The sequence below is a fragment of the Perca fluviatilis genome, chromosome 1 (assembly GCF_010015445.1).
Source record: "Perca fluviatilis chromosome 1, GENO_Pfluv_1.0, whole genome shotgun sequence".
Taxonomy (NCBI): Eukaryota; Metazoa; Chordata; class Actinopteri; order Perciformes; family Percidae; genus Perca; species Perca fluviatilis.
The window spans coordinates 21130748-21145004 of record NC_053112.1 but is presented as its reverse complement, the minus strand read 5'-3'; the positions used below and the strand labels follow the sequence as shown (position 1 = coordinate 21145004).

Below are 14257 nucleotides of genomic sequence, written 5' to 3'. Positions count from 1 at the left end.
ACCAAAGGCCTTTGAGAAAACTGCAAATGTAGTTGTTAATGACTGATATGAAATCTCTCCTGGTCCTTATGTCAGACATGATTTGAGGAGCACTTCCCCTTGATTATCTCTGAAAATGTCACCACTGTAACCCAATTCTTAAGGTCATCCTCCACTTAGGAGTGATTTTGAGTGTGTGTTCAAGTGTGTGCATATACACATGTTACACATTCAGTTTAAATATTGTAGTTCTCTTCTGTTTCACCCTCAAGGGCTCCAGTTCCTCTTATAAGGTGAATCCTGACCTCTTTGTCCATGTAGTCTCCCACTGAGTGGACATGCTGGGTGTCCTGGAAATGCTTTGTGTGCTTTGTGCGTGTATGTTTGTTTACATGTATGTGTGGGAAGGTTAAAGAAAGTGAAGGTTAACAGAGATTTAGGAAAAGCAGGGGAGGAAGATTTCCTTGCACGCCTTGTCTCTGTCTATTTGCTGCATATGTGTGTAGGGGGGGTAATCAATATCGGAGGGAGAAAGGAAAGCTTTTGTGCTGATATATTTGTCCACGCTGAAGTTGCAGGGAGGTAGATGCATGCAAACGTGCATGTCCTTTTGCACAGTGCATGCTTGCATGGGTCTGGTTTTCGATGCAAGCTCTAAGCGTGAAATATGAGAAAGAGAGTAAAAAAATATGTTGAATTCTCTCTATTATCAATATAACCTGCTTTATAAAGAACCATCATGTCCACCTCACAATGTCATGTAATACTGTGCTGTTTTCAGTCCATTTACACCAAATGGCTATCATTATACACCTCCCTCTCACCAGGTCTAACCCTTCCTCTCTAATCCAGTCCTCCTCCTCTTTCCTTTCTCCAATCCCCACTCAATCTCACTTCATCCGCCTGTGACAGCTGTGGAATTGCAATCAATACACAGGCTGCACCCAGCTGAGACATTCAAACCATCTGTGTATATTGGACATTAATCCATATTTATAGGGCTGGATGCTGTCACTGTGCAGTTGTCTATACTGCAAGTAACAAAACAAGCACATACTAAATGCCAGCCACGTCCATTGAGCGGTGTCTGTGTGAAATCAGGTTCATTTCTTGAGTAAAACGCACTTGATGGCCACACGTTTTACACCCACTTGTGGATGGCTGAACGTCTTTAAGGGAGCAGAGGACGATGGAGAAAGTGGGTCAAATAGGAAGCTGCTGATTGATGCTGATGGGATCGGTGAATGAAGGGAGGGAGTTAGGCAAAGAAAGAGTGGGAGGACTTAGTCACTGCACAGAAGTCTTGGAACAGTCATGCCTGGATGGCATACATGGACATACACACACACACACACGCACACACACACACACACACACACACACATACATACATACATACATACATACACACACACACACACACACACACACACACACACACACACACACACACACACACACACACACACACACACACACACACACACACACACATATGGATGAGTTGTGACTCACTGTAGCTGTAAGAAAATGAGAGGCACAGACTGTTGCAACTTGACTGAGCATGTCTGCCTTTCCTCTTTTAGCTTACGGGACATAAGACGGAGAATTTTCAGTTTGTTTATGTATTAATTTTTTATTTATATATTTATATTCTGATTTGGGGTTATGTGAATTGGTACTTCAATCACATTTTCCATAAAAAACTGTAGTTACATTTGGGTTTATGAAAGGCCCAATTTGTAATTGCTTTGAGGTTTGTTTACAACATCAAATTGGATATGAAGTTATCGTCTTGAAAATATTTTCCAGTACGAAATTCTACATCAGTGTAAATGCTGCAGGAGTTTGTAATTGTAACATTGGGTTAGTGATGCACCAATTCTATACTACATGGCACAACTTTTATTGGAGGCAGGCACTCATTTACCATCCTAAGTAGCTATGTGTTATTTAGCATGCTTGAGTGCAGAGGTGTGTCTGTATGTGTGCAGAAAGAGAGGGAGAGAGATTAAAGATGAGAGGAAGTAGGTCAAAAACCTATGTAGGATACTATATCACTGTGTATGGGAGGATGTATCAACAGCATAATAGGTCTCACCCCATAAGAGCTGGGTGAATCACACAATGAGAAATGGGAGACGTTAGACCAGCCCTACGCTTTTCCAAAAGGGCAGGTTTATGTTTCTGGAAATATCACAAAGGCAGTGGTGCAGATTTTCATAACCATGGTTTATAATAAAATGTTCTCCTTTTGTTGTTGTTGAGCGACTCTTTTGAGCCTCATTTATTTTATGAGAGCAGCATAATTTATAGTCTAGTTAATGTCCTGTTTTTGTGATGTGATGCTCTTTCACAAAAGAAAAACGTTTCAGCAGCACTCAGTACCGTGAGAAGTGAACACAACATGCAACATCTCACGTCAGTTTGGCAGCTGAAGCTCCATCCCGCATAAGCTTTGCTTTACACACTGGTGGGAATTTCACTCAAGTGCTGAGGTCCAGTGTCACAAGAAGTAACTGTTTTGTGATCCAAAAAAGGCACATCTTAGTGCTGGCAATTGTTGGTGGAGGTCAGAGTTAAAAATGCTATGCTCTACTTGAGCAGCAGATGGTCAGTGATGGATAGAATTAGACAAGTATGCGGAGAGGCACAGCAGTTGAAGGATGCTGGAGATTACCCATCAGGTATCTGCTGTGTGGTAACGAGAGAGTACATTTAGAAATAACATGCACACAAACACATATGTGCACACACACTTCAAAAACGTCTGTGACTCAATCTTTTAATGTTCTGTTGTGTTCACTTCGGTTAAATCACCTGATGTGTTGTCTCAGTCTGGCCTCACCAATAAAAAAGAAGCGTCTGTACCTTTATACATCTCTGTGTTTGCTTGACAAACACAGGCAGACATTCCTAAACACACAAAGACTGACACACAAGCAGTTGCTGGCACACACGTAGATGCACTGAAGCAAACATGGCAACATACTGCACACACACTTAAATGTCTTGTCTGTGAATGGAGGGCAGCAGTAGATGAGGCGAATTAGTTAGTCAAGACTTTCAAAGCCAGGTCAGGGTTGGTTGTGAAGTAATTATGGCAACAATTAAAAGGATTGAAAAAAACAAAAGCTCCTTTCTTTAATATCTTACTTTTAAATGCTTCATACTGTATGTTTATAGTACCTGAAACTCTGATGTAAAGTTTGGTGAAATATTGCAATTTGCAGTCAAAACAGCCCTTTGAGTTAAATGCACCACTGTTTATTTCTATGGCAACAGTGCCAAAGGTGTTATGGCTGCCATCCTCCTTTTTTCTATTTAAGCCCTGAATCGGAGACCCCATGGCATTTGGCTTCCCAGAGTCGGTTATTCTCACAGCCAGCTGCAGAACAGTAGTTCCCAAGGGAACGTGAATGCTTATCAAGTGGTACACTGGGTCTTAGCGTAAAGTATGCCTGTGTGTGTGTGTGAGTACTGGGGTGTGTGATTGTGTGCGTTTGCGAATGCATGCATCCATTTAGGTGAGCCCGGTATGTAGGTGGACTAACTGATCAGGATAAGGATGTTGTGTACAGCTTCTTTCTTATTCACTTGCTCTTTCTCTTGAACACTGTATTATTTATTCTTGTTTTTCTCCAGTAAAGACAGTAGAATAACTTAGAAGAGACAAAAACTCTTCATGGACCAAGTAATCTTTTTTCTCTGTGGTCCCTCATGACTGTTTGATTTGCTTCAATAAAAATAAATACTGCAGCCAATAACAAAGAAACCCAGCCTCTCTAATGCTCTTTGTTGTTAGCCAGTTGTAGACCTTTACTGTAGTTGGAGAGTCACTGATTGAGCACACCACATCTAGATGACAAATTGAAGCATTTTTATGCTGATGCCATTGTGTTACAGGCTCTAAAAAGTGCTAAGTGATTGACAGAAGTATTAATACCTAAATCTTTTCATTCACAAGAAAGAGTGCAAATGCCAGATCGACTGATTTTAGTATGAAGTAGAAGTATGTTGCCATAGGTTTAAAGTGCAGTGCTATTGAAGGTTTAGATTATTCACTATTACTGGGTGTGGTTTTTGCATCAGTCATGCAAATTACCTCATCATGTTTCTTCTCCTTTTAAAGAATGGTAGCTAGGCACCAAGGCATGCTGGCAATTTTGTGTTAAAGAGAAAGTACACCCCTGAGCAGATCCTCCATAAATGCTAATCCTAAGAGGATACCGATAGCCTCGGGTGACAGGCGCAGAATCATTGCAAGCAAATACACAGCACCGAAAATGAGATAAGCTTGGAAGGAGATAAAACAGCTGGTTTCCCTATTCTCTGGTCTAAGTGGTCTTGTAGCCATTTCCTAGTGATGGAAATAGTTATTAGACAAAAAACTTACATTACAGACATTGGTGGAAGTTTTTTTAACAGGATCTGGTACTGTGTTTATGCTTGGTAAAAACAACTAAAAAAAGCATGTAAGGTAACTGAGCCTTGCAATATGTTCTTTTTCTCTGGTCGGAGCATATAGGTAATGTAAAAGCAAATCTCAGTAATTTCACAACTTCAAAATTGCGCTGTTAATTGATTGTCACAGAAACAGTATGTACAGTACCCCACCTCTCCTTTTAAGGTGAGTCCCCGGAATAGAAAATGGGCACAACAATGAGAAAAGCCTGTGTGCTATGTCTTGAAAGCTACTGGGGTCATATATGTCATGTGTGATTTATTTCAGTCAGGGGGAATATCACTACAGCAACAAAATAAGATGTACGCCCACGTCTCCAAACATGCACAGTACCTTCCTTTGCTGAGAAAATCTCTTAAGTGCAAATTTACCCACCATGTGACATAATCTGTTTCCATGTCTTAATTAGATTATCCTCTCATTACACAAACATGAAAACACCTTTGATGTCTCCTGTTAAATACTGACAGCTTGCCTCTCTCTTGTGAACACACTAATTAACCCTTTTGTGAACTTGTTGCACCTTGATGCTGTTGCTGTTTTTGTTCAAGGAATCACTTCATTCTTCTGTTACATAATTACATTTTGAGGGTCAAAAAGCACAAAAGTACGTACGTATCACGTCTGAGCCGAGATCAAGGAGCTGCATATCACAGCAGGTTATGAGGTCAGAGCAAACGCAACGTGCCTCGTTGCAGAGGTCCTGACACAATTTCCTCTCATAGAATCAATCCTGGGCCTTTGTTTACTGAAAACTGCATTGCTGTTCCACAGCTGTGCCAATGTTGCTTTTGTTTTCAGAAGAGTGCATTGCAATTCAGGTGAATGAGATCTAGAGCATGTAATTGAATGTTATTAACGAATGTTGTTAACCTCCTACTGCATATTACAGTGGGAAACGGGCGGGATCAGGTGTGAAATGTCCTCATTTTTATGTAAGCCGGGGGGCAGATGAAGATGCATTTGAATTAGCCAACAGGTTGATGTGGGAAAACTCACAAATGTTGCTTGGTGTATTGTCCATGCACATTGTCTGGTAATATGAATGGTGATGACAATGGTAGTGATTGCTGATGTTTGATGCGTGTCCTGTGCTTTGGGCTAATCTGTGAAGAGTTCCAACGTTCCAAAGTTAAAAACAAATTGTGATTAATGTCTCTTGCCTTCACAGAATTGCCATGCGCATACTTCCGCCAGTGCTCCAGATTTTTCATGTTTGTTCTGTCTTGTCGGTCTAAGGCTTGCACTCTTAATATTATTTTACATACTGTACCTTATGTCTCAACTTTTCCCTTTTCTGTCCCTCTTTTCTACAGTGTGGCAAAGGAGCAGAGAACTTTGACAAGTTCTTCACACGCACCCAGCCCCAGCTCACACCGCCAGATGAGCTGGTTATCGCCAACATCGACCAGGCCGAGTTTGCAGGGTTCTCTTTCATCAACACACAGTTTGTAAACCCGGCGGTCAGTAACAGCATATGAAAAGGATTGGAAAACGTCCCTGAAGAACCTCACTGCCACTAACTTAAAGCAACCGCCAACCTAACATCTGACAACAACTTGATCAAGGCCTCACTATAAACCTTTAGGTATTGGTTTTAGTCATAAGCAGCATTCAGGGCATGCGTTTTTGTTCTGTACAATATATTTGCCAGTATAGATTACATTTGATTGGCTATCGGCCATCACAAGAAATAATTTTCTTTAGTCTAATGATAAGCATGTACTATAGACAAGGATGTTCTTTCTATACTTCTGTAATTTGTATTGATGGTTTACCATAACTAGAAGACATTTAGAGAATAAATGAATCCATGGCTTTATATGATATGAGCAAGAGGATATTAAAGGAGCATTCAGCTAGGAGAGCATTTAAGGCATGGATTTTGGAAAAGTTTTTCATGCTTTTACAAATCTCAGTGGATAAACATTATGGTCTATAGATCCACTTGCTTGGTCACAGTTTGTTTCCATATGGATAATTATCACAATATAGATATTATGCGATGATCTTAAAAACACTTACATAAGGCAGTGTAGACACTATGGCCAGGTGGTGCAGGTGTTGAAACTTCACCTTGTGATTCAATGTGTCCTGTGTCATGTTTACAGTTTTCTTCCCCTTTGACGTCATGGTGATGGTATACAATTCTATTTTAGTACAATTTTATTCTAGCTAATCTCAACTTCCTGTGTGTGTAGCAAATCAACTAAAGAATGAACAGTTGTGTAATTAGATAATATGCAGCCTGTAAAAATGGAGATATGTGACACCCATAGGTATGAAAGTGTGTCAGGATTGGTTCCAATTTTTAGCTTTATAACTTAACTGGTATCACTCTATTTCATCTGCTTTTAAAAGTAATAATTCACACACCTATTTTCCTTAACTGAGCTGCATATTGTATTTTTCCCTTGTCAATAATGTTGTGGACACTATGTGGACACAGTAATCAGTTTAGTATGACAGTGGTAGTACATTCTATATCTACCTAATTAGGAAAATAGTCAGTGTCAGGGTTAACCACTGTCTCTGTCCCATCCTATGCCATAACTACAAAGCCTCCTATTGGTCATAAATGTCTCAACAGAAACCGTAACGACATTTTGATAAACTGTTTTTTGTTTATAGAATATAACATGATATCAATGTGTATTAACCATCCAATGTTATATTGCATACAGTATCGTGCCCTCAAGTGTAGCTACAACACATTTGTTAGTTTACAGAAGTTGCAAATCAGTAGGAGCATTTCTTCTGACAATGCTTTTTGTTGTCCTGAGAAAAACTTATCCTTCATTAGGATTATGTCAACACAACTATTATCAGTTAAATATCACCTTTATTGCATCCCTTTTCATTTTTGTAATGTCTTTAAACATAGTTTTTTGTCCCCTCTTCTTTTGTGGTCTCATACATATTAGATAATTAGATCAGATTCATATTTGAAAGTGTCTACTATCACTGCATAACTCCTTTGTAAATAATCATGAGTTATTTAAAAAACGTAAAGCAAGTTACAGTTTTTATACCAAAACCTGAATGTGCTTTTATTACATTAATTATATTAACCAATATTTGTACGTGTAATAACATTTAAACAACTAGAAAACTAACCCAGTACAGATCAACTTTGTAACAGATGGACGTCTTTAATAGAATCCAGATTTAGCAAGTTGTAAAATATATCTGTTCCACTTGTTTTGGCAGATTTATCAAAACTTTTATTTTTTTTATTCATATTCAATGATTTTGATTGCAAATTGTGAGTTGATTGGATGTGTATCTGGCTGTTGACTGTCCCTCTGTATCTGCATGCTGTTGGTAGGCATCATTCATGCACGTGATCCGCTAAAGGCTCAATGCTACGAAGTATAAAACCCCCTAAAAGTTACAGTACAACCTCAAAGTGATACTCCACTCAAAACCTAACTTTAGTGGTAAGAGTTAGTAGTCTTGAAAGTTTGTACTTGTTTCGTCCTTGAAGAATAATAGCCATAGCTTAGATTTATGTTGATTCCAATGGATTCCAATCGTGACAGCTTTTCAGGAAGGTGAAACGTACAGGAGGGCTGGGTATTGTTTAAAAAAAAATATGATAATACCAGTACCAATAACAGTACCCTTAAAGCTTTAGTGTGTAACTTTTTTTATATTAATGAACGTCAGTTACATTCAAAACCATTGCCAAATGAGTTGATACAAAGCTAATTAAGACTATCCGCTCCACAAAACTCTCTCTGTATTTCTCAGTATGACTATGTTCAGAAGATTGTGTCATCAGGCCACTTTCGCGCGCAGAAAATCGAGTGAATATAATTACCTCTTCTGAAGAGTCCATCATGATTTTTGAATCCTCCATGTCCTCCTTTGCTACTAGCAACTGCGTGGAGGAGGGGTGGGGGCGGTGCACGATCACAGAAGGCTTTTATCATGTGGATGCGCCGACAGTTTTGTTGTCATTAATTAGAATTCCTCATGGGGGAGACAGAAAGTACACACCATAGCTTAAAAGTGATACCGATACCAATAGAGTACTTCATTCGATACCCATCATGTAAATAGAAGCATTCAGTTGCGTGTGCAGGTACAGGTATCGTTTGACAGGAGAAGTTTAAATACCACACGGTACTAGGTTATTTCTGTCGGTACCTTTTAAGGTATTGAGAACTGATACACAGACCTAGTGGGACATATAAAAGGTCGGACCTACGGTGAGTGTTTGATACTCAAAGGATAGATGTAGGTGGAGTATCACTGTAAGCATAGTTCTAGATTGGACAAACTTATTGTGCTGATCTTAGACTTTTTAAGAGGTGATTGCAGGGTTTTTCACAACTCACAAGCCAAGTGATGAAACACCAAAGTCCTAATGCTCAGGCAGAGTTGTAAACTAGGTGTGAAAGCAAGAGTGGGGAACAACAGTGATTTTGCCAAAAGAATGCAGGTTGCTAAAGACGATAGAACAGACGTTTATTACAGTTTATTAATCTAAATAGATACAAATGCTAAAACTAGAGACTTTCCTGAGACATTGTCCCTGGTTCTTGATCAGTGCTCTTTGCTGTAGAAGCTTGAGATATATATACATGTGTATATATATATATATATATATATATATATATATATATATATATATATATATATATATATATATATATATATAGCCCCTGGATCCTTTTGCCTTCACCTTTTCAGGGCGATGTGGAACACTGAACCCAGATCTGTGGCGAGTTGTGACTCAGACGCACTGCTCGATGTTAGACCAGTGGGACCACTCGCTCTTTGTGTGTCATGAATGGGGTTTATGTTATAATCTTAATGTTGTGGTGTTGTCACTGTAAAATGTTTGTTTCTTCTTTTTTTGTTGTCAGTTGCTGTCAGTGTTGTTGGTTTAATTTCTCTAGCTTCTGCTCAGAAATTCAGGAATGTTTAAAAGGATATATCACATTATAAAACTTAGGAACTATTGGAACATTTGTAATAATTTCTCCATGTTTTTCTAAGAGTCGTGTTCTCCTACAATGTTTCCTATAGTATATAACCTTTTGCATGTGCCAAACCTGGAAACCCCAGAACCCAACAATAGCAGCGTTGCACAAGCTGTAGTCACATGGATGACTTCTTCTATGTGGCAGCTTCTCCCTGTGCAGGCTAAGACCCGCCTAAAGCCACACCTGCTGTACACTCTCTTGGCCACATAACATAGCATGCTGCCATTGTGTGCACATTGTGTCAGTAAACTTTACAATGCCAGTCAGTTTAATAAACGACTCATCATACACGGTACTAGATTTCCCTGCCTGCCTAGCCTATTGGCAGAATTGTGTCTGAAAAACATTTCAACTTGTGTTTTCAACTTAAATCCAATGCACATTGGATTTAACATCCAGTGTGAATGTCACAGAAGTGAGAGAAAATATTCCTTGTACATACTCAGAGTTTACTCAGCAACAGTCTTGCCCTTGTCTGAGCCTTACTTACACCTCTGAATGTGCTGACTAAAGCTATCCATCCCTTTAATAGAATCTCTGATTACTTTCTTCCCAAACTTCTTTCTTCATGACACATGTAATGTTTTCAAAAAGTCAACGTCAGTGTGGGCATGAAAAAAAATAATTACTTACTCTCCCCTTGTGTGCCTTTCCCAACTTGAACAGATATAATGTACATCTTCCTCTTAATCTTCATTGTCCTCACTCTCATCTAAACTCTCTACTCCATGTTTACTCTATACCTATTCCGCTTAATGCATTTTGTATCCATTGTCAAAGTAATTGAGTCAATTCACTCAGTTTTTACTTCCCTTTTTTACGCCATGTTAGTGTTTCAGCACATCTTGCAAATGTATGTATGTATGTATGTATGTATGTAAAAAAAAAAGAAAAGAACTTCACATAAATGATTCATGAGCCGGTCAGTAAATCAGAATTTTCAGCCATAAAACTTGACAACAACTTGACTCATCCTCATGTGTCCGCTTGCTTTACCTTTACCTCCCTGTGCCTATTAATGACTGAATGATGTAGTGAGTTAATTAATATATGTATTGACAATATCAAAGGATGATCTTCGGGGAGTGAAGGAACAATGGGCAGGTGATTAATGGGGTTTAGTTAAATGAACGAAAGGATAGATGATAATGGCTTGTTTGAGGAACGACCCCTTTGCCTCGCCACATTGAACCATCCCTCCCTTGTCTCTTGTAAGTCCTCTTTCACTCTACCTGTTCCTCCTTCCTCAGTGCCTAGGCCAAGTCAATCCATCATCTTATCAACAGCGTGTCCCTCCTTTCACCCGTTTAGATCCCATCAGGTCAGGAAAGCAGTTGATTTTTCTTGTGCTATTCACTCAACACAGTTTGTATCAATTCCACCCTTTCGTCCTCTCGTTTGGTGCACCATGGGAAAGGAGTAAGCCAAGTGCATTTGTTGTTTTACTTAGTTTACATTCTATTTGATGTCCTCATCTTTTTGTTTTTACTTAAATTGATTAGGATGGCCAGACGATAATGAAGTAATTTTGTGGTGTACAGTATAGATTTGATCCTAAATGGAAGGATTTAAGACATAGATCTTTTTTTCAATTGGCATTTCTTACAATTCTTCTTTTATTTATCTTTTTAATTTAGATGAATCTTGTGTAACGTCTTTTTTCTTTGTAGTTAGTCATTACTCTCCACTGTGTCCTGCTTGCTGTGAAAGGAAAGAGTTGAGCTGAGCTGCCATCGTTTTGGCTGCACAGGGCACAGGATCAATAATGCGCAGGAATGCCTTATCCCTTAACCCATACAGTAAAATGGTCTCTACATATACATGTTATTCTCCTCTCTTTGTTCACTTATTATCTCAGCACACCTGTCCTTGTACATAAATAACTTACAGTAGATATCTAAATAGACTGCAAAAGAAAGAATATATTGTATTTTGCAAATGGTGTATGTTTGTTTTCTTCCCATGTCAGCCTGAAACCTTTAAAATGAGTCTGAGCAACTTACCTGGTAACTGATTGTTATTTGTACCTAATGTATGATAATGCAAATAAAAAAAAGGAAAATTAGATCCATACTTCTGCAAGTGTGTGTTTTTTGCCATTTGTGACTTTAAACTTAATTAGCACGTTATATTAAAACATTGTGGCTTTCCTGTTTTACAGTTTGGTGCCGATTTGGGGTTTCCTTTTAACTGGGAATGTGCATGTTTATCTTTTTTGAGAAATGTCTCAGTGACGTCACCTGACATAATCAGTCAGGTTTTCTCATTTATGAGTTAGCAAAAATAACAAGGTCAATTAAGAAATTGAAATAATACCCACTTTTTTTTAATTTCACTTTTTTACTTTGTACAGTAGGCTATATCAACCATTGCATTAGCAGAAATATTGCTATTGACTAAATGGATAATTTTTTGTAAGACACATAACTTGAACAAAGAGAACTGAACCTCCCCTGGTTTAGTAGTATGATGCACTATATTCAGTATGTCTGTGAGTTTGTACTTGTATACCTGTCTATCCAGTTCAGTTTTTCATAGGTGTGGGTGTGTGTGCATGTTTTGCTTTGACTCTATACATATGCAGAGGTGTGAGTTTGTGTGGGGGTGGTCGGTCGATTCTGTGTGTGTTCCAGGTTTCTACATTAGTTGGATGGCTGAGCTAGAGTCCTGGTGAAGGAAGAGGGGTGTTAGTGATGGGAGACAATAGTGTAACACTCGCTGCTGTCAGAAGAAGGAGCATCACAGCCTGGCTGCCTGACTGACTCGGCAAGATCTCTACTAGATTTCACCTAAGTTAGGCTGTGAGCACATCCGGGTACTGGTGGATCCCGGAAAAAAAAGAGTGCTCTTTTGAATGCCCAGATGGTAAATAAAACATGACAAAGTGCCCTGGAGGGTGCCTTTCCAGTGGAGAAAAAATTATAATGTGCTAGAAAACGTTTGCATGCTGGTGCCCTACCGCATGTATCTGGTGCCCTTTTTTTTGTTGCCCCTGCCTCTCAGACAGCGCGGGTCCGCCACTGTGCACCTGGGACTTTCCTTTTAAGCCAGATAGGATTTATGTAGACCCCATTTACCAAATTAAAAGCAGGGTTGGTAATGTTGAAAAGCTAGCAAGAGTGAAAGTAGCATCTCCTTGGGGCCTCGTCTAACCCCTTCCCCTGCCCTTGACACCTAATATTATCATACCAAATGTTTAAAACAAACATGACTACTGTTAGCAATGCGGCGGTGATGCACATTGAGCTCAGGCTCGTACACGGGAGGAGTAGATTACGCACAGCGGGGAACGGAGGCATTTCATTGGTTCTCTCCAAGCAGACAGCGAGGCAGTGATTGGTGGGCATTTTTACAGGAATACAGCAGCTACAGATGACAGATCGTTTCGCTCCTTTTCAGAGCACATACGACTATTTCAAACAATATATAAAAAAGTGTATATTGAAAATAGTTACCAACCCTGCCTTTAATGTCTTTACTGAGTTTCTAGAAGCTTAGCCCAATTGTCACGCCACTATAATACTTGTCACAACATGCTTCTTTTCCAAAGTATAACATTTACATTACAGGGATACAAAGGTGCATATGCTCATTTTAGAAAGAGATAAAAAAGAAATGCTCAAAGAAAAGGAGAAAAGACAGGTACACAACATTTTGCAGTTCTTACTGTTGTTCCCCATTATTGTGATGACCATTGAAAGGTTTTCCACTAATTTCACCCAACCTTGACCTTTCCTCCATTTTGGACTCTGCTCTATCTTGTTAGTCACAATACTTCAGCCACTATACATATCCTCAGACTCTTCACAGCTCACTTGATAGCTTTCATCTATCTTACTAATGTTTTCTTAAACAGGGACGTAATTAGCTCCTTGCTGGCAGGCGGCCAATGTCCTAAATGGTGGCTTAGGGTGATAGGAAGAGGATTGTAAGCTTTTACAACACATTGGTGTATTAAAGTTGTTTAACAAAGTTTTCAATCCTTGCTCTACTGTTCTTAAATTTCATATGAGCCTAATACGTACTTGAAAAACAGTCCTTGCAATTGTATTTAATTAATACAACTTAATTACAATTTGTCAATTTGATTTAAAACTGGATTTCTTCTCTCCTGAGTTGTAATATTGCTGCGATGCAGACACATACTGTACAAAATGATTGAACTTGTGTTTACTTCTTCACGTGTTGTCAGAAAATGCATAGCTGTCCTGTGATTAGAGAAAGCCTGCAGTGTGTTGACTGTGGAACCAGCTGGTGTGTGAGATTTGTTTACCACCTTTTTATGTTTCAGTCCACTGGTTTCTCTCAGGCTCCCTCTATAACACAAACAGAAAATAAACACACATACATGTACACACATCCTCAGCATATCTTCACCATGTTTTCTTGTTATAAGAGCTGCTCTGGCCTTAAGTAAAACAGATGCATTATCATTGCAGTCTGATTAACATTAGCATCTTTGTGAATAAGCCATGGCATTTTACAGAAGCTGACTGAAAGATTTTTTTATGTGAAAGAAAAAGAAAGAAATTATATTAGTGTGTATTTCTAAGTCTGCATATAGTCTACATTTTGTCCGCACTTTTTTTTCTCTCTCTCGCTCTAAGAAGATGTTGAAGTTAGTGACAGCAAAGTATGTTCTAGTCCAATACCTTGGGGTGATTATGGTATTTAATTTTTAAAGCCTTCCTCTTGCTTCACCTTTCTCTGGTCAACATGCAGGCTCAGTATTTCCCAAATACCTAAGGATGCCAGGAAAGTTCATGTTTGCTGTCAGAAGGAGCCTGAATTTTGCTTTTGGCTTTGATGTTAGATCGTC

General features: G+C 39.0%; 1 protein-coding gene across 1 annotated transcript in view; it reads left to right on the top strand.

Annotated features, from left to right (window-relative positions):
• prkcaa (protein kinase C, alpha, a) overlaps positions 1–6319 on the top strand; it is a 156236-nt gene extending 149917 nt beyond the window's left edge. The window contains exon 17 of the mRNA XM_039814229.1: positions 5761–6319. Coding sequence (XP_039670163.1) covers positions 5761–5925 — 165 coding nt within the window. The 3' untranslated portion in view covers positions 5926–6319. The remainder of the gene's footprint in view (positions 1–5760) is intronic.
• The last annotated feature ends 7938 nt before the right edge of the window (positions 6320–14257 follow it).